We start from the raw sequence: 17,348 nt of genomic DNA, 5'->3' as shown, positions 1-17,348 counted from the left end.
TCTCAGAGCTGTGACATGTGAGAGAGGAAATGGTTCTGTTTTAGCTTTCATTAACTTTCCCCTCATTCATTCTCACACTCTTCCCCTTATTCTTCCCTTGACATGCACAGTCACATCTCTCTCCCTCTGGGTGCTCTTGCACGACGCCGCTCTGTCGAGTTATTCAGACATTTGCTACAAAGTTGAATGTTTTTTGATAGATGTTTTTTATTTTGGTTATATATTTTACGACCAAATACTGCGGGAACTAACAATCTCCCCAGTCAAAACAGATGAACACAAACAAATCCAAAAACTCTTATTATATTGTAGAAAACTGTTCATGAGGAGGAGTCGGTGACAGCAGCAGCTGATTGGCCACTGCTACCTGAGGGGTTCTATGACTCCCCCAGCGCACTTTGGCAGAGCCACAACCTGACATACTTAGCTTACCTGGTAACCTGTCAGATACTCCTAACTCACCTGGTAAACCCAACACTTTAAACCTAGCACAACCAGGTTCGCATTGGGGAGGGCGCAGACAGAAATGCCATTATTGGAGCTGACGCGATGCCTTAATCTACATGTCAGAAAGGGCATGTCTGTTCTACATAATGTATGTTGTCCAATCAGAACTCCAGGTCCCAGCCGGACTCCTCGTCTGGGGGCGGGGCCTCGCTGTCATCGGGGAAGCAGTCAAAGTTTCTGGTGTCCAGTGGACCCTCCACCTGGGAAAAAGGAGACACGACTGAGTGTGTGTGTGTGTGTGTGTATATATGTGTGTGTGTGTATTAACGTGTATACTCACAGTAGGAGTGAAAGGAGGGACCAGAGTTGTCTGTCGGAGGCCCTCCCAATTGAAACCTTCAAACCACCTGAAGACAAATAAAAAAAGAATCACAGCTAGGACAACTCAGCTCTCCTTGTTGTATCAAGATAACCGTGGCTGTGTCCAAAAATGGCACCCTAATTGAGGCAAAATAATCTGCATGGGAGCTGAAGAACAAAACGTCCTTTCAGAGAATATAGCTATTTCTGTTCCATGCAGTCCTATTGGCTAGTAGGTCCAGCAGTCCTCGTCACCACGGTAACTCTTACTTGTGTTTCTGGATGTCCTTCACCCCATTCTTCTGGTTCCCCACCCTCTCAGATGGGTTGTCCCTGGGCAACACACACACACACACACACACACACACACACACACACACACACACACACACACACACACACACACACACACACACACACACACACACACACACACACACACACACACACACACACACACACAATCACACACACAAACACACACACACAGTCACATATACACACTCTGCAGCAAGCACCATTTGATGAGGTCTCTACGCTCTGTGTTTGTGCGTGGTGTGTGTGGGTGTTTGTTTGTGTGGGCGTGTAACCTGCAGAGGCGTTTGATGAGGTTGGCAGCACTCTTGGAGATCTTCTTGGGGAACTCCACCATATCGATTCCTCTCAGGATGATGTTATAGGTGTTCATAGGGTCAGAACCAGAGAACGGAGGACTGGAGAGGAGGTGGGGAGGGAGGGAGAGAGAGATAGAGAAAGACAATCTCGGTATTGAGACCAATAAGAAGATCCCATCTCTGAGCGCACACACACACACACACACACACACACATGGTGTACCTGCCGCTGAGCAGTTCATAGATGAGTATCCCCAGGGACCAGCAGTCTGCAGAGATGTCGTGTCCCTTGTTCAGGATGATCTCTGGGGCCACGTATTCTGGAGTCCCACAGAACGTCCACGTCTTCTGACCCAGACCCACCTTCTTAGCAAAGCCAAAGTCCACCTGATAGATAAACACGCACACTTAAATATGGTGCTTTTTGTTCTGTGTGTCTGCGCTCCCCGAGATTCAATCAACTGAAGACGAAGGAAAAACCACACTGCCTGCTTATTCCCGAAACCTCTATGACGCATCGGAGGTGTTTGTGCGTGCACTAGTACCAGTTTGGCGTATCCTCGTTGGTCCAGTATGATGTTCTCAGGTTTGAGGTCTCTGTAGATGATGCCTCGAACATGGAGGAAGGCCAGAGCCTCTACAACACAGCCTGTATAGAACCGTGTGGTGCCGTCCTCAAACGAACCCCTAGAAGAGTCAGATGAACATGTTTAGGCCCATAGATGATCCAGGGGTGCTCAGACTATCAACCGCGACTATTGATATGTAACAATTTGCCAGGGTGAGGGTTCTGGTTCGGGTTGAACTGGGAGGTGGACGTGAAGCTCGGGTCAGGTTGTGGGTTGTGGTTGAGGGTTAGAGTTGAACCGAGATGTGGGCATGACGCTAGGGTTAGGTTGTGGGTTGTGGTTGAGGGTTAGAGTTGAACCGAGATGTGGGCATGACGCTAGGGTTAGGTTGTGGGTTGTGGTTGAGGGTTAGAGTTGAACCGAGATGTGGGCATGACGCTAGGGTTAGGTTGTGGGTTGTGGTTGAGGGTTAGAGTTGAACCGAGATGTGGGCATGACGCAAGGGTTAGGTTGTGGGTTGTGGTTGAGGGTTAGAGTTGAACTGAGATGTGGGCATGAGGCTAGGGTTAGGTTGTGGGTTGTGGTTGAGGGTTAGAGTTGAACTGAGATGTGGGCATGAGGCTAGGGTTAGGTTGTGGGTTGTGGTTGAGGGTTAGAGTTGAACCGAGATGTGGGCATGACGCTAGGGTTAGGTTGTGGGTTGTGGTTGAGGGTTAGAGTTGAACCGAGATGTGGGCATGACGCTAGGGTTAGGTTGTGGGTTGTGGTTGAGGGTTAGAGTTGAACCGAGATGTGGGCATGACGCTAGGGTTAGGTTGTGGGTTGTGGTTGAGGGTTAGAGTTGAACCGAGATGTGGGCATGACGCTAGGGTTAGGTTGTGGGTTGTGGTTGAGGGTTAGAGTTGAACCGAGATGTGGGCATGACGCTAGGGTTAGGTTGTGGGTTGTGGTTGAGGGTTAGAGTTGAACCGAGATGTGGGCATGACGCTAAGGTTAGGTTGTGGGTTGTGATTGAGGGTTAGAGTTGAACCGAGATGTGGGCATGACGCTAGGGTTAGGTTGTGGGTTGTGGTTGAGGGTTAGAGTTGAACCGAGATGTGGGCATGACGCTAGGGTTAGGTTGTGGGTTGTGGTTGAGGGTTAGAGTTGAACCGAGATGTGGGCATGACGCTAGGGTTAGGTTGTGGGTTGTGGTTGAGGGTTAGAGTTGAACCGAGATGTGGGCATGACGCTAGGGTTAGGTTGTGGTTGAGGGTTAGAGTTGAACCGAGATGTGGGCATGACGCTAGGGTTAGGTTGTGGGTTGTGGTTGAGGGTTAGAGTTGAACCGAGATGTGGGCATGACGCTAGGGTTAGGTTGTGGGTTGTGGTTGAGGGTTAGAGTTGAACCGAGATGTGGGCATGACGCTAGGGTTAGGTTGTGGTTGAGGGTTAGAGTTGAACCGAGATGTGGGCATGACGCTAGGGTTAGGTTGTGGGTTGTGGTTGAGGGTTAGAGTTGAACCGAGATGTGGGCATGACGCTAGGGTTAGGTTGTGGGTTGTGGTTGAGGGTTAGTGGAGAGCTAGCTGATCAGTTTGTGTACAGTCAGGTTTCATTTGCAGTCGTTCTAGACCTACACACACACCTGGCACTCAGTAGAGTCCACAGTTCTCCTCCCAGACAGGCCTCCTGCAGCATGTACAGATACTTAGAGTCCCTAAACGTCCGATACAACCTGGACAAGGACACACAGCGTCAGTGTATGTGTGTGTGTGTGCGTAATTGTCAGTGAAGTGGCTGTGTGGTGTGTGTGTGTGTTTGTACCGGACGGTGAAGGGGCCGTGTGCGTCCATCATGATGCGTCTCTCTGAGAGGATGTGGCCCTGTTGGCTGGTGTCCAGAATGTGACGCTTCTTCAGAACCTTCATAGCAAACGACCTGCTGGTGTCACTCTTCAGCTGCACCTGAACACACACACACACACACACACACACATATTAAACACACACACAGGCGTTGCACACACACACAGTCCTGTTAGCGCACACACGTTATACACACACTCGCACCCACCAGTTCAACGCGACTGAAGCCTCCAATTCCGAGGGTGCAGATGACGTGGAAATCGTTGAGAGACACGCTGGAGAAAAACACTGCCTCTGCCTCCAACCTGGAGATGGAGGGGGGTCAATCAATTGCCCAATATCTTTTCACTGAAACTAGCGAGTCTGTGTGGTTGGATATATCCCAAACTAAATGTACTAAACTTAGTTTGGATGAAACAAGAGAAAGGAGGAGCGAAAGAAGAGAATTCAGAGGTGTAGCGACACTTACTTGGCCTTGAGCTCGTCACTCTCGTTGTGTCTGCTGCTGTCGTCATCAAGCCCTCCTATCAGCTGCATGAACGACCTGGAACAGGGGAGGGGTTAGGGTTACACAACCCCGCATCTACAAATGAAGAAGGGTTCAGTTACACACACACACGCACCACAGGAGGTTGGTGGCGCCTTAATTAGGGAGGACGGGCTCATAGTAATGGCCGGAGTGGAATGGTCATTGAACTCATTGAACACGTGGTTTCCATGTGTTTGACACGGTCTCATTTACTCCATTCCAGCCATTATTTTGAGCCATCCTCCCCTCAGCAGCCTCCTGTGGCACACACACACACACACACACTCTTGCTTTCTCCCCCCAGGGGTCTCTCACTCTCTGTCCACGACCAGACAGGTCACTCCCCCTACTGCTGTGACACTGGCCGTACGAACATCCTCCCTGGGGAGAGAGAGAAATATTTATTCATTCATTCATTCATTATAAACATAAATAAGCAGTCATCTTTATTATCTTCCTTTGCAAAACACAACTCTACTCTAATCCTATGAGACTATATGTTTACTTAGGCAATTGGTTGGTGTGTTTGGTTGTTCTCTAAAGCTGCTGGTTGTTGTTTGTTTGTTAGAGGTGTTGTTTGGTTGTTAGAGGGGAGTGTTTGGTTGTTCTCTAAAGCTGTTTGTTGTTGTTTGGCTGTTAGAGGTTTTGTTTGGTTGTTAGAGGTGCTGTTTGGTTGTTAGAGGTGTTGTTTGGTTGTTAGAGGTGTGTTTGGTTGTTAGAGGGCAGTGTTTGGTTGTTGTTTGGTTGTTAGAGGTGTTGTTTGGTTGTTAGAGGTGTTGTTTGGTTGTTAGAGGTGTTGTTTGGTTGTTATCTAAAGCTGCTTGTTGTTGTTTGGTTGTTAGAGGTGTTGTTTGGTTGTTATCAAAAGCTGCTTGTTGTTGTTTGGTTGTTAGAGGTGTGTTTGGTTGTTCTCTAGAGCTGCTTGTTGTTGTTTGGTTGTTAGAGGTGTGTTTGTTTGTTCTCTAAAGCTGCTTGTTGTTGTTTGGTTGTTAGAGGTGTGTTTGGTTGCTTGATGTTGTTTGGTTGTTAGAGGTGTGTTTGGTTGTTCTCTAGAGCTGCTTGTTGTTGTTTGGTTGTTAGAGGTGTGTTTGGTTGTTCTCTAAAGCTGCTTGTTGTTGTTTGGTTGTTAGAGGTGTGTTTGGTTGTTCTCTGAAGCGTCTTGTTGTTGTTTGGTTGTTAGAGGTGTGTTTTTGGTTGTTCTCTAAAGCTGCTGGTTGTTGTTTGGTTGTTAGAGGTGTTGTTTGGTTGTTAGAGGTGTTGTTTGGTTGATAGAGGTGATGTTTGGTTGTTCTCTAAAGCTGCTTGTTGTTGTTTGGTTGTTAGAGGTGCTGTTTGGTTGTTAGAGGTGTTGTTTGGTTGTTAGATGTGTTTGGTTATTAGAGGTGTTGTTTGGTTGTTAGAGGTGTGTTTGGTTGTTAGAGGGCAGTGTTTGGTTGTTGTTTGGTTGTTAGAGGTGTTGTTTGGTTGTTAGAGGTGTTGTTTGGTTGATAGAGGTGATGTTTGGTTGTTCTCTAAAGCTGCTTGTTGTTGTTTGGTTGTTAGAGGTGTTGTTTGGTTGATAGAGGTGATGTTTGGTTGTTCTCTAAAGCTGCTTGTTGTTGTTTGGTTGTTAGAGGTGTTGTTTGGTTGTTAGAGGTGTTGTTTGGTTGTTCTCTAAAGCTGCTTGTTGTTGTTTGGTTGTTAGAGGTGCTGTTTGGTTGTTAGAGGGGAGTATTTGGTTGTTCTCTAAAGCTGCTTGTTGTTGTTTGGTTGTCAGAGGTGTTATTTGGTTGTTAGAGGTGTTGTTTGGTTGTTAGAGGGGAGTGTTTGGTTGTTAGAGGGGAGTGTTTGGTTGTTAGAGGTGTTGTTTGGTTGTTAGAGGTGTTGTTTGGTTGTTAGAGGTGCTGTTTGGTTGTTAGAGGGGAGTGTTTGGTTGTTAGAGGTGTTGTTTGGTTGTTAGAGGTGTTGTTTGGTTGTTATCTAAAGCTGCTTGTTGTTGTTTGGTTGTTAGAGGTGCTGTTGTCTCACCCTTTTAGCGCCTGCTCTCCAAACCAGTCCCCCCTAGAGAGTGTGGTCAGAAACTCTGGCTCCTCATTGGATGATTTCTGTTGCGTGACCTTTACCTGATCGCAGACAGGAGAGACAAGAAAAAAGGGGGGGAGAGGAGAGGGGAAGAGAGAGGAAGTTTTTGCGAGGAAGTCTGTGAACTTAAATTATGATTATTACTGGTATGTTTTAATTGCATTACTGATTGTGTCCACATGGTGGCAGTGTGATTGTGATTTTTATACACTTCTCTCCTCCAACTCCTCTTCCTCACCTGTCCTTCGCTGATGATGAAGAAGGTGTCTCCTGTGGCGCCCTGCCTGATGATGTAATCACCTTCACTGTAGTGAGTCTGAGCGAGAGGGAGAGAGATAGAGAGAGGGAGAAAGAGAGATGAGGAAAGGGAGTGGGAGAGGATAAGGGAGAGGGAGAGAGAGAGGACAGCAGGGGAGGAGAGAGAGAGGTGGGGAGCAGGAGAGGACAAGGGAGAGGGAGAGAGACAGAGGACAGCAGAGGAGGAGAGAGAGAGGTGGGGAGCAGGAGAGGACAAGGGAGAGGGAGAGAGAGAGGACAGCAGAGGAGGAGAGAGAGAGGTGGGGAGCAGGAGAGGACAAGGGAGAGGGAGAGAGACAGAGGACAGCAGAGGAGGAGAGAGAGAGGTGGGGAGCAGGAGAGGACAAGGGAGAGGGACAGAGACAGGACAGCAGAATAGGAGAGAGAGAGAGAGGTGGGGAGCAGGAGAGGACAAGGGAGAGGGACAGAGACAGGACAGCAGAATAGGAGAGAGAGAGAGAGAGGTGGGGAGCAGGAGAGGACAAGGGAGAGGGACAGAGACAGGACAGCAGAGTAGGAGAGAGAGAGAGAGAGAGGTGGGGAGCAGGAGAGGACAAGGGAGAGGGACAGAGACAGGACAGCAGAATAGGAGAGAGAGAGAGAGAGAGAGGAGGGCAGAGAGACAAAGGGAGAGAGTGAAAGATGGAGAGAGGGGACAGCAAGGGAAAAGAGAGAGAGGGGCATGGCTCTCAGACAGAAGCACTTTACCACAGAAAGGAGAAACAGTCTGCGTGTCTCTAAAAGCTGGAAGGCATGTGACTATGGCAGTATGCACGCAAGTGCCCTCATGCACACACACTAACACACAAACTCTTAAAACAAACCCACACTGACTGTCACCACCAGCTGCTCTCCATCTGACCATGCTTGTGTGTGTGTGTGCACTCCTCACCTCCTCCAGAACATCAGCTACCTTACTAAGAACGTCCTCAGGCAACGACTGAAAGGAGGGAACACTGACAGAAAGAGAGGGAGAGAGAGAGAGAGAGAGATGGAGAGAGAACAACAATAACATGCTTGCCAAAATCAATTGTGTGAATAATAATTTGAAAATACGTGACAAGGGTTGCAAAGGGAGGGTATATTACTTGAAACTTTCTAAGTTTACCAGTAAACTACTAGAATTTTGGTAACTTTTAAGAATTTAATGTAATTTATTACAAAACATCTAGTGGCCACAACATCTAGTGGGTACTTCAGATTATCTCAGATGTTTGTAATTATCTCTGGCCCTCTGCGTGGATTTATCACACGTAGAATATATCAAATAATCAAAAAAGATGATTTTAAAATAAAAAATAGAGTGACGAAGCTGTAATACATTATTTTCAATATAAACCATCAACTTAGTGAATACCATTTAATATGAGAGTTTCAGCACTTTATTGTCCCTCAGATGAAATCGTGGAAAGGAATGTGTATCTTGTCTCCATCCGTCCATCCGCTCGTACGTTAGTTACACGCGATAAGGACACGGATATAAGAAATGAATAATATAAATACTTATTTAAAAAAATAGTTATTTTAGTATAAATTTCCCAAATTACCATAGATTACCTGTTAAATACCAAAATGACAGAGTATTCCAGTAACTTTGGTAAATGACTTGTAGCTTTGCAACCATAGACGTGACAGAAGCTAGCGAACATTCTGTGTTCTGTGGCAACTGAATCTTAATCATCTGTCTATCCAACGAGGCTCACAGAAGTCTGCATAGCTGCATAATAAAGAGTGTGTTCCAAGCAGAAGCGAACTGTGCTTGTATGTGTGTGTGCGTGTGTGCCTGTGTTTGTGTGTGTGTGTGGGTGCGTGCGTGCCTGTGTGTGTGTGTGTGTGGGTGCGTGCCTGTGTTTGTGTGTGTGTGTGGGTGCGTGCCTGTGTTTGTGTGTGTGTGTGGGTGCGTGCCTGTGTTTGTGTGTGCGTGCGTGCCTGTGTTTGTGTGTGTGTGTGGGTGCGTGCCTGTGTTTGTGTGTGTGTGTGGGTGCGTGCGTGCCTGTGTGTGTGTGTGTGTGGGTGCGTGCATGCCTGTGTTTGTGTGTGTGTGTGGGTGCGTGCGTGCCTGTGTGTGTGTGTGTGTGGGTGCATGCGTGTGTGCCTGTGTGTGTGGGTGCCTGCGTGCGTGCCTGTGTTTGTGTGTGTGTGTGTGTGCGTGCATGCCTGTGTTTGTGTGTGTGTGGGTGCGTGCGTGCCTGTGTGTGTGTGTGTGTGTGTGTGGGTGCGTGCGTGCTGTGTTTGTGTGTGTGTGTGGGTGCGTGCGTGCCTGTGTGTGTGTGTGTGTGTGTGTGTGTGTGTGTGTGTGTGGGTGCGTGCGTGCCTGTGTTTGTGTGTGTGTGTGGGAGCGTGGGTGCGTGCGTGCCTGTGTGTGTGTGTGTGTGCATGCGTGTGTGCGTGCGTGCCTGCGTTTGTGTGTGTGTGTGTGGGTGCGTGCGTGCCTGCGTTTGTGTGTGTGTGGGTGCGTGCCTGTGTGTGTGTGTGTGTGTGTGTGGGTGCGTGCGTGCCTGTGTTTGTGTGTGTGTGTGGGTGCGTGCGTGCCTGTGTGTGTGTGGGTGCGTGCGTGCCTGTGATTGTGTGTGTGTGTGGGTGCGTGCGTGCCTGTGTGTGTGTGTGTGTGTGGGTGCATGCGTGTGTGCCTGTGTGTGTGGGTGCCTGCGTGCGTGCCTGTGTTTGTGTGTGTGTGTGTGTGTGTGTGCATGCGTGTGTGCGTGCGTGCCTGTGTTTGTGTCTGTGTGTGTGTGGGTGCGTGCCTGCGTTTGTGTGTGTGTGTGTGTGGGTGCGTGCCTGCGTTTGTGTGTGGGTGCGTGCCTGCGTTTGTGTGTGTGTGTGTGGGTGCGTGCGTGCCTGTGTTTGTGTGTGTGTGTGTGGGTGCGTGCGGGCCTGTGTTTGTGTGTGTGTGTGTGGGTGCGTGCGTGCGTGCCTGTGTGTGTGTGTGTGTGTGGGTGCGTGCCTGCGTGTGTGTGGGTGCGTGCCTGCGTTTGTGTGTGTGTGTGGGTGCGTGCCTGCGTGTGTGTGTGTGTGTGGGTGCGTGCCTGCGTTTGTGTGTGTGTTACCTGCGGAGGAACTCCATATACTGGGAGTGTTTAATGAGTCCAGTCCTCATCATGATGGTCTGGAAACCCTGTCTGTCTATCGCCCACAGCTTAATGTCCGTTAGAGCTGGAGGGAGAAATGGAGAGCGAGAAAGAGAGGGGGAGAAAGAGGGAGAGGAGAAAGAGAGGGGGAGAGAGAGAGAGAGAGAAGAGAGGGGGACAGAAAGGCAGAAAGAAGGGTTCAGAGAGAGATATGAGGAAGTGGAGAGGGGTGAAAGAAGAGCAGGACAATTTCAATGAATTTCAAAGCCTCCATATTCACACCTACTGCTCACAGGAACACTCTCCATCCTGTTCAACACACACAAAAAAAGACGCTAATATGATTCAATCCTTTAGCAAGTAGCCAGTAGAGGGAATCTCAATGAAAGACTTACATACACAAACAATCAGAGAGATGCAGGCCCTGCGTGCGTGTGTGTGCGTGGTTGCTAAAGGAATGAACAGGGCACAGTTTCAAGGTCTCGCTCTTTCTCTCTCACACACATTTACAACCACACGTACTGCACACTTTATGAAAAACATACACACACAATAATACACGGACAAAAGTACACACAGTCACATGTGCAACAACACGCGACAGCACAGTACACATAGCAATTGATAGGAAATGCCATTATCTCAACAGTTCTCCTTCTAGAGATGAGAGCCTTCACATTCCCACTCTAATTATCTGCTATAACACACACACACACACTGTTTCTCTCTATTCTAATAAGAGGGTAATTATATAGATTATATTTATATTTATATAAATATATATATATATACACACACATTTCACCTCCTCCTACAGCCCCTCACAGACCCTGTCCTCACCCCCTCCGCCCACATGTTCACTACCTGTCAATCAACTCCGGTGATGGAGAGAGACAGAGACATGAGGAAGAATGAAGGGACAAAACGGAACGCTGTCAAATCAAAAGACTTGCGGGTAGAGGAGAGGACAGAGGAGGGGAAAGGATGGGGGAGAGATGCTAAAGGAGAGGGACTGAGAAAGTAGTCAGAGGAGTTCACATCTCTCTCTCCCTCCTTCTCTCACTCAGCAGACCAATAACTGCCTGACCCTGCCTGACCCTGAATAGCATTGTACAGTAAACACTTCACCACTCAGAGAGAGAGGGAGTGTGAGAGAGAGAGAGACAAAAAAAGAAGAAAGAGTAGAAGATGTCAGAGGATGATTTGTGAACTGCGGAGGTGGTCACATACTCACGCGCGCACACACACACACACACACACACACACACACACACACACACACACACACACACACACACACACACACACACACACACACACACACACACACACACACACAGGCAGGCAGCCGACTGACAGGACTGGCATATTACAGCCCAAATCAGACAGTCACCGCCTACAGAGTGTGTGTGTGTGTGTGTGTGTGTGTGGGGGTTCAATTATTACTGTATCTCTCTGCTGAAATTAAATAAATACTTTTAGCACAGCGTAGATCTGACACCACGCCTCACCCCAATCACTTAGCCTAAACACACGCGCGCGCGCACACACACACACACACACACACACACACACACACACACACACACACACACACACACACACACACACACACACACACACACACACACACTAGTTTGACACCAAATCTCACCTCAATCCATCAGACTAAACGTCAGTGGCAGAGAGGAGGATGAAGGCAAAAACAATTCCTAATCCTGAACTCAATCAAATAAGTGTTTGTGTGTCTTACCTAAAATAGCAGCGATGTGTATGTGTGTTACCTGTAACAGTAGCAGTCCTGGTACAGTTGTAGAGGATGGCCAGTTCTCCAAAGACCTTCCCGGGATTGATGGTGCACAGCTTCTGTTCCCCTTTAGTCACCTCCACCTTTCCCTCTACACACACACACAACCGCACACACTCAGGCACGCACATAAACAACATTACATCATCAAACTTGCCTGAACAGAACTCCCCAACTCCCCACTCATTCACACTTACAGTTGAAGTCGGAAGTTTACATACATTTAGGTTGGAGTCATTAAAACTCGTTTTTTTTTAACCACTCCACAAATTTCTTGTTAAGAAACTTTTGGCAAGTCGGTTAGGACATCTACTTTGTGCATGACACAAGTAATCTTTCCATCAATTGTTAACAGACTGTATCACAATTCCAGTGGGTCAGATGTTTACATACACGAAGTTGACTGTGCCTTTAAACAGCTTGGAAAATTCCAGAAAATTATGCCATGGATTTAGAAGCTTCTGAAACACCTGTGGATGTATTTCCAGGCCTACCTTCAAACTCAGTCCCTCTTTGCTTGACATCATGGCAAAAATGAAAAGAAATCAGCCAAGACCTCAGAAAAAAAATTGTAGACATCCACAAGTCTGGTTCATCCTTGGAACAATGTCCAAACGCCTGAAGGTACCACGTTCATCTTTCCAAACAATAGTACGCAAGTATAAACACCATGGGACCACGCAGCCGTCATACCGCTCAGGAAGGAGACGCGTTCTGTCTCCTAGAGATTAACGTTCTTTGCTATGAAAAGTGCAAATCAATCCCAGATCAACAGCAAAGAACCTTGTGATGATGGTGGAGGAAACAGGTACAAAAGTATCAGTTCGCAACTGCACATGGGGACAAAGATCGTACTTTTTGGAGAAATGTCCTCTGGTAACACAAATAGAACTGTTTGGCCTTAATGACCATTGTTATGTTTGGAGGAAAAAGGGGGAGGCTTGCAAGCCAAAGAACACCATTGCAAACATGAAGCACGGGGGTGGCAGCATCATGTTGTGTGGGTGCTTTGCTGTAGGAGGGACTGGTGCGCTTCACAAAATCTATGGCATCATGAGGCAGGAAAATTATGTATTAGATATATTGAAGCAAGATCTCAAGACATCAATCAGGAAGTTAAAGCTTGGTCGCAAATGGATCTTCCAAATGGACAATGACCCCAAGCATACTTCCAAAGTTGTGGCAAAATGGCTTCAGGACAACAAAGTCAAGTTATTGGAGTGGCCATCCCAAAGCCCTGACCTCAATCCTACAAAAAGTTTGTGGGAAGAACTGAAAAAGCGTGTGCGAGCAAGGAGGCCTACAAACCTGACTCAGTTGCACCAGCTCTGTAAGGAGGAATGGGCCAAAATTTACCCAACTTATTGTGGGAAGCTTGTGGAAGGCTACCCGAAACGTTTGACCCAAGTTAAACAATTTAAAGGCAATGCTACCAAATACTAATTGAGTCTATGTAAACTTCTGACCCACTCGGAATGCGATGAAAGAAATAAAAGCTGAAATAAATAATTATCTTTAATATTATTCTGACATTTCACATTCTAAAAATAAAGTGGTCGTCCTAACTGACCTAAGACTGGGAATTTTTACTAGGATTAAATGTCAGGAATTGTGAAAAATGTATTTGGCTGAGGTGTATGTAAACGTCTGACTTCAACTGTAAAGGACTGCATTAATATTAATCATCTCTTCATGGTAATACACCCATACTCTCTAGATGGATGTTTAACAAAGTGAATGGACTGTATAATCAACATGGTCTAATTGTGTGTGTCTGTGTGTGTGTGAATGAGAAACAGAGAGAGACAAAGAGACTGTGGTAAAAAGAGAGAGGACAGATTAGATATTTTTCAGAGGAGAGGAGTCAAGGTGTCAGGAACAGATGTTTCAAAGCGCCTGAGAGAGCAAGAAGTGTGTGTGTGTGTGTGTGTGTGTGTGTGTGTGTGTGTGTGTGTGTGTGTGTGTGTGTGTGTGTGTGACCTGTCTGCCTCTGCTACAGTGAGCTCACTGTATGATATCACCTGATATATATAGTATAATCAAAGATTCTTATAACTAAACCAAGATAGACCACAGCCTGTTGTTTCAAATGGGTGCAAATGAGCCATAGATGGCAGAACAAGCAAGGAGGTGGGCAGAGCCAAACACGAGCTAATGAGATCCTATTGGCGTTTTCTAGCATTTGGGGAACTCGTACACTAAAGTGCGCGTGTGCAGTAACTCAATTCACATTTCCACACCTTCTATTTAAAAAATCTTGGCAAAGGGTAAAGTCTAAAGAATGTAGTCCACTCTGTTTGTAACAAATTGTAGTTTTGGGAACAGAGAACTGTATTGAGATCAAATGTTTGATGAGTAAATTAGCAGAATGTCTGGCAAAATCCATCTTGTTCCATCATCTCCCACTGCCGGCCACTGGGCTTCCTCTCACTACCATACTTGGTAGTGAAACACCAACCGGATGCTTCACATTTATACATTCTATGAAATATCTGTCTCATTGTGGTATTATCTGCCCCTCCTTTGCCTCCCCTTTCGCCTAGACTGTCATAACTTCTCACCTATCTACTTCCCTCCCCCTTCCTCTCTCACAGTCTCGCCCTCCTCTCTTTCACCCTCGCTCCCTCCATCTCTCACCCTCCCTCCCTCCCTCCCTCCACCTCTCACCCTCCCTCCCCCTTCTCTCTATCCCTCGTCATTGCCCTATTTTCCCCCGTCCTCTCTTTCGCTTCATCCCTCCCTCCTCCCCACCCCTCCACCTCCCCTCCATGCCTCTCACCCTCCAGCACATAGACCAGAGATCCGTCGTCTCCCTCCTGTATGACACAGCAGCCCCGGGCCAGACGAGTGGGATGCATACAGTCAACTATGGTCTGAATCTACAGAGTGAGAGTGAGAGAGAGAGAGAGACATAGAGAAAGAGACAAAGAGAGAGAGAGACAAAGCAAGAGACCCGTTAATAAAAATATAGCACTTGTTTCATTAAATTGAGAGAGAAAGAGAGAGTATGTGAGAGAGAGAGTGGGGGGGGAATAAATAATTGGATATCTAAGAATAGACAGTGAGAGTAGCAGTAGTACCACAGTAATACTATACCGTTGTAGTAATACTAGTACCTGTCCCTGCTCCAGGTGTTTCATGAATTCATTCTCCAACAGAGCTCTATGGATCAGCTCTCTAGACCTGTACACATGTACAGAGACATGATCAGTGTGTGTGTGTGTGTGTGTGTGTGTGCGTGTGCGTGTGAGTGTGTGTGTGCGCATACTCACTCTTCACTCTTGCTGTAGTTGGTGAGTGTGACGTGTGCGAGTTGGGCAGGGTCCAGGGCTGTGGGTTCTGCTGATATTGCCTGTCTCTTAGTCCTCTGCGGCTCATCAGGCACTGGTGGGGACAGCCCGGGTCCTGACAGACACCCATTTTGGTCAGGCTTTACCTCAGCGAGCTAACACAGTCTTGTGGCAGTTAGGAGACCGCGTTCAACCCCAATCTGTCACATTAGCCTTGAGAGTGATGGCTCACAGGTTCATGCCTAACCACCCTTGAATTCACTTGAACACCTCCAGGTGCATTATGACTGGTCTGGTACCCTGTGTTGTTTTCCGTTTCCCCTAGGTCTGTGTTGTATTAGAGGTGCATGTTCATGTCATGGAAGGGTGTAACGAGTAGCAACCTACCTGTGTTCTCTGTGCTCCCAGTGGCCCCTGCGTGTTGAGGAGCGGTGCGATGGCGGTCCAGTTCTGTCTGCAGCTGTCGGATGAGATCATCCTTGGTGTCCAGCTCCAACTCCAGCTCATCTATCAGACTGTCTCTCTGGCGGAGCTCCTCGATCTTCAGCTGCAGTGCAAACTGCAAGTCCCTCAAAGTACCCATAGCCCTGATATGCCCATTACATGCAGGAGGAAAGGCAGTCAGACAGAGGCACACACCACAGGAATGGGGAATAAAGAGTTTCACTAGTGAGTTTTGGCGACTCCACCACATGCTGAATTCATTATTGCTTAATCCTCACAAACACAGTGAAATACAATAACTATATGCACATATGCAGGTTACTATAAAACGGAAATATCTAACACACACAAATCACTTACTGATACTTTGGGAATGTCGCGTTAATGCAGTAAAAATATATTTGAAGATGTAAAACATGCTGTCTTACCTGTCCAAGCGCTTGTCTGGGTGTAAGTGAAGAAGATGCGCGTACCGACTGCTAATGCTGCACTCACAGTTATGTTCCGATCTCCGATCTCATCGTGTGTGAATGGATTTATAGCTGATGTGAAAATCAAACAGGACAGGCTAATCGAAATGAGACTGCGACGAATGTTAATTAAAAACGGAAGTTTTAAAGGTGTATAAAGACACTTCAGATCATGAAGATAGACATACCAACCAGACACATTCTCGCCCCTTGCCGGTTGCGCTCGAGTGAAGAGCCGATCGCTCAAATGACAATTTCTAGAGTATTCAATGTAGCCATACGCGGAGCTGTGCGCGCGCGTCCATTGGCATACAAATGTAGATATATTTTTTTTTACATAAACGTATGGGTGATTAGTTTACATCATTTAAATAATATCCTTAACAACATACATATTGGATTCACATGTTTTGCCTGAGATGTGTCAAGCTCAATATGTTGAATAGGTCTATTGCTAATAAGATTGTTAACAACTTTTAAAACTTTTTTTATGTAGACAAATCCACGTTACGTTTTTTGTATATGTAAAAACAACTTTATTCATCAACCGTGACGAATCTTCACATCAGATTGTAAATATATATTTGTTGCATCCAGACGAATCTGCGGTCGCCACATCTTGATTTACTTAGAAGAAAAACCATCATGGCGGCGCCCTGCACGGAAAACAATCACAAGCAAGGCAAATTGGAATTGTATCCTATGTACTCCACATAAGACGTCAATATGACGGTTATTGACATTAACGCTTGGTCGTAAATTGCCTCTTTAATATTGTATGCATATTTTGATAATTTTGCATGAATCAGTGAAAACTTCCTTGACAGTCCCGCAGTGTACTAGACGTCCCGTTCCCATCAAGTCGCGAGGCGTCCATCGCGCTCCAGTCCCTCTCCCCAGACCGTGAGCCCCGGAAAGGAGGCATCAGCAAGGAGCTCACGGTGTCCGGCTGCACGCTGTCTGTGTGAGTGTCTGTTGTGTGTTCGCGTGTACTACCACCAAGTGTAATCAATGGTGTAAGTGTGTATGGTGGTACCACTGTATGAGGTTGTTAAGTTGTATCATGCTGACCGTCCATGTGAATCTCCCTCTTTCCATTAGAAGGTGGAGAGCCGATGAGGCCCGTATTCTGCGTGTCTCTGTGGGGTCGTTTATGGACCACCTCTCCCTTGTGATGGAGACCATGGAGGCCTTTGGACCCCCGGTCTCTGTGACCACACAAACGCACACCGTCAGCTCTACGATGACATGATGACCAGAGGGAAAGAGAAACCCAGGATGAGCTGTAATGATCCCCAGTACAGAGGGACCTCCGTGTCCCAATTTCCATCATTCTATTTAAATAAGGGAACTGGAACAAAAAACAACAGAAGTACAAGTGCTATTTATTTAGACACATGGGAATTGCCTCATTTCAGTGACATATGGATAGACAAATCTAAACAAAGAAATAGTCTATGTATTCATTTGGTTGTATTGTGGAATAAACTTTCTATTTTTCAAAATCAGATAGTGTGATTGCACAAAACATTAGGAACACTTGCT

General features: G+C 46.9%; 2 protein-coding genes across 6 annotated transcripts; one reads left to right on the top strand and one right to left on the bottom strand.

Annotated features, from left to right (window-relative positions):
- Nucleotides 1-181: 181 nt before the first annotated feature.
- Nucleotides 182-16,064, bottom strand: LOC135544609 (cGMP-dependent protein kinase 1-like). 4 transcript variants are annotated; one of them, XM_064972353.1, is made up of 22 exons: nucleotides 15,992-16,064; nucleotides 15,762-15,875; nucleotides 15,277-15,476; nucleotides 14,872-15,004; nucleotides 14,716-14,782; nucleotides 14,379-14,478; nucleotides 11,577-11,690; nucleotides 9,772-9,877; nucleotides 7,617-7,680; nucleotides 6,666-6,743; nucleotides 6,374-6,468; nucleotides 4,682-4,747; nucleotides 4,307-4,381; nucleotides 4,046-4,142; nucleotides 3,797-3,936; nucleotides 3,618-3,707; nucleotides 1,967-2,108; nucleotides 1,645-1,808; nucleotides 1,398-1,520; nucleotides 1,078-1,140; nucleotides 788-854; nucleotides 182-707 (listed from the first exon to the last, which is right to left on the bottom strand). In XM_064972353.1, the coding sequence occupies exons 3-22, from the start codon at nucleotides 15,470-15,472 to the stop codon at nucleotides 609-611; spliced, it is 2,079 nt and encodes a 692-aa protein (XP_064828425.1). In that variant the 5' UTR covers nucleotides 15,473-15,476; nucleotides 15,762-15,875; nucleotides 15,992-16,064; the 3' UTR covers nucleotides 182-608. The 4 variants fall into 4 exon arrangements, with proteins under 4 accessions (XP_064828425.1, XP_064828424.1, XP_064828426.1 ...); XM_064972352.1 differs by lacking the exon at nucleotides 15,992-16,064 and having other exon boundaries at nucleotides 15,762-15,991; XM_064972354.1 differs by lacking the exons at nucleotides 15,762-15,875; nucleotides 15,992-16,064 and having other exon boundaries at nucleotides 14,872-15,044; nucleotides 15,302-15,567.
- On the top strand, nucleotides 15,468-17,291 carry LOC135544611 (EKC/KEOPS complex subunit Lage3). Of its 2 annotated transcripts, none has more exons than XM_064972358.1 (4): nucleotides 15,468-15,558; nucleotides 16,401-16,498; nucleotides 16,639-16,767; nucleotides 16,905-17,291. In XM_064972358.1, exons 2-4 carry the CDS (start codon nucleotides 16,449-16,451, stop codon nucleotides 17,053-17,055), a joined length of 330 nt encoding a protein of 109 aa, XP_064828430.1. In that variant the 5' UTR covers nucleotides 15,468-15,558; nucleotides 16,401-16,448; the 3' UTR covers nucleotides 17,056-17,291. The 2 variants fall into 2 exon arrangements, with proteins under 2 accessions (XP_064828430.1, XP_064828431.1); XM_064972359.1 differs by lacking the exon at nucleotides 15,468-15,558 and adding an exon at nucleotides 16,031-16,120.
- Nucleotides 17,292-17,348: the final 57 nt, after the last annotated feature.

The sequence above is a fragment of the Oncorhynchus masou genome, chromosome 8, assembly GCF_036934945.1.
Source record: "Oncorhynchus masou masou isolate Uvic2021 chromosome 8, UVic_Omas_1.1, whole genome shotgun sequence".
NCBI lineage: Eukaryota > Metazoa > Chordata > Actinopteri > Salmoniformes > Salmonidae > Oncorhynchus > Oncorhynchus masou.
This window is presented reverse-complemented; position numbering and strand designations above follow the sequence as displayed.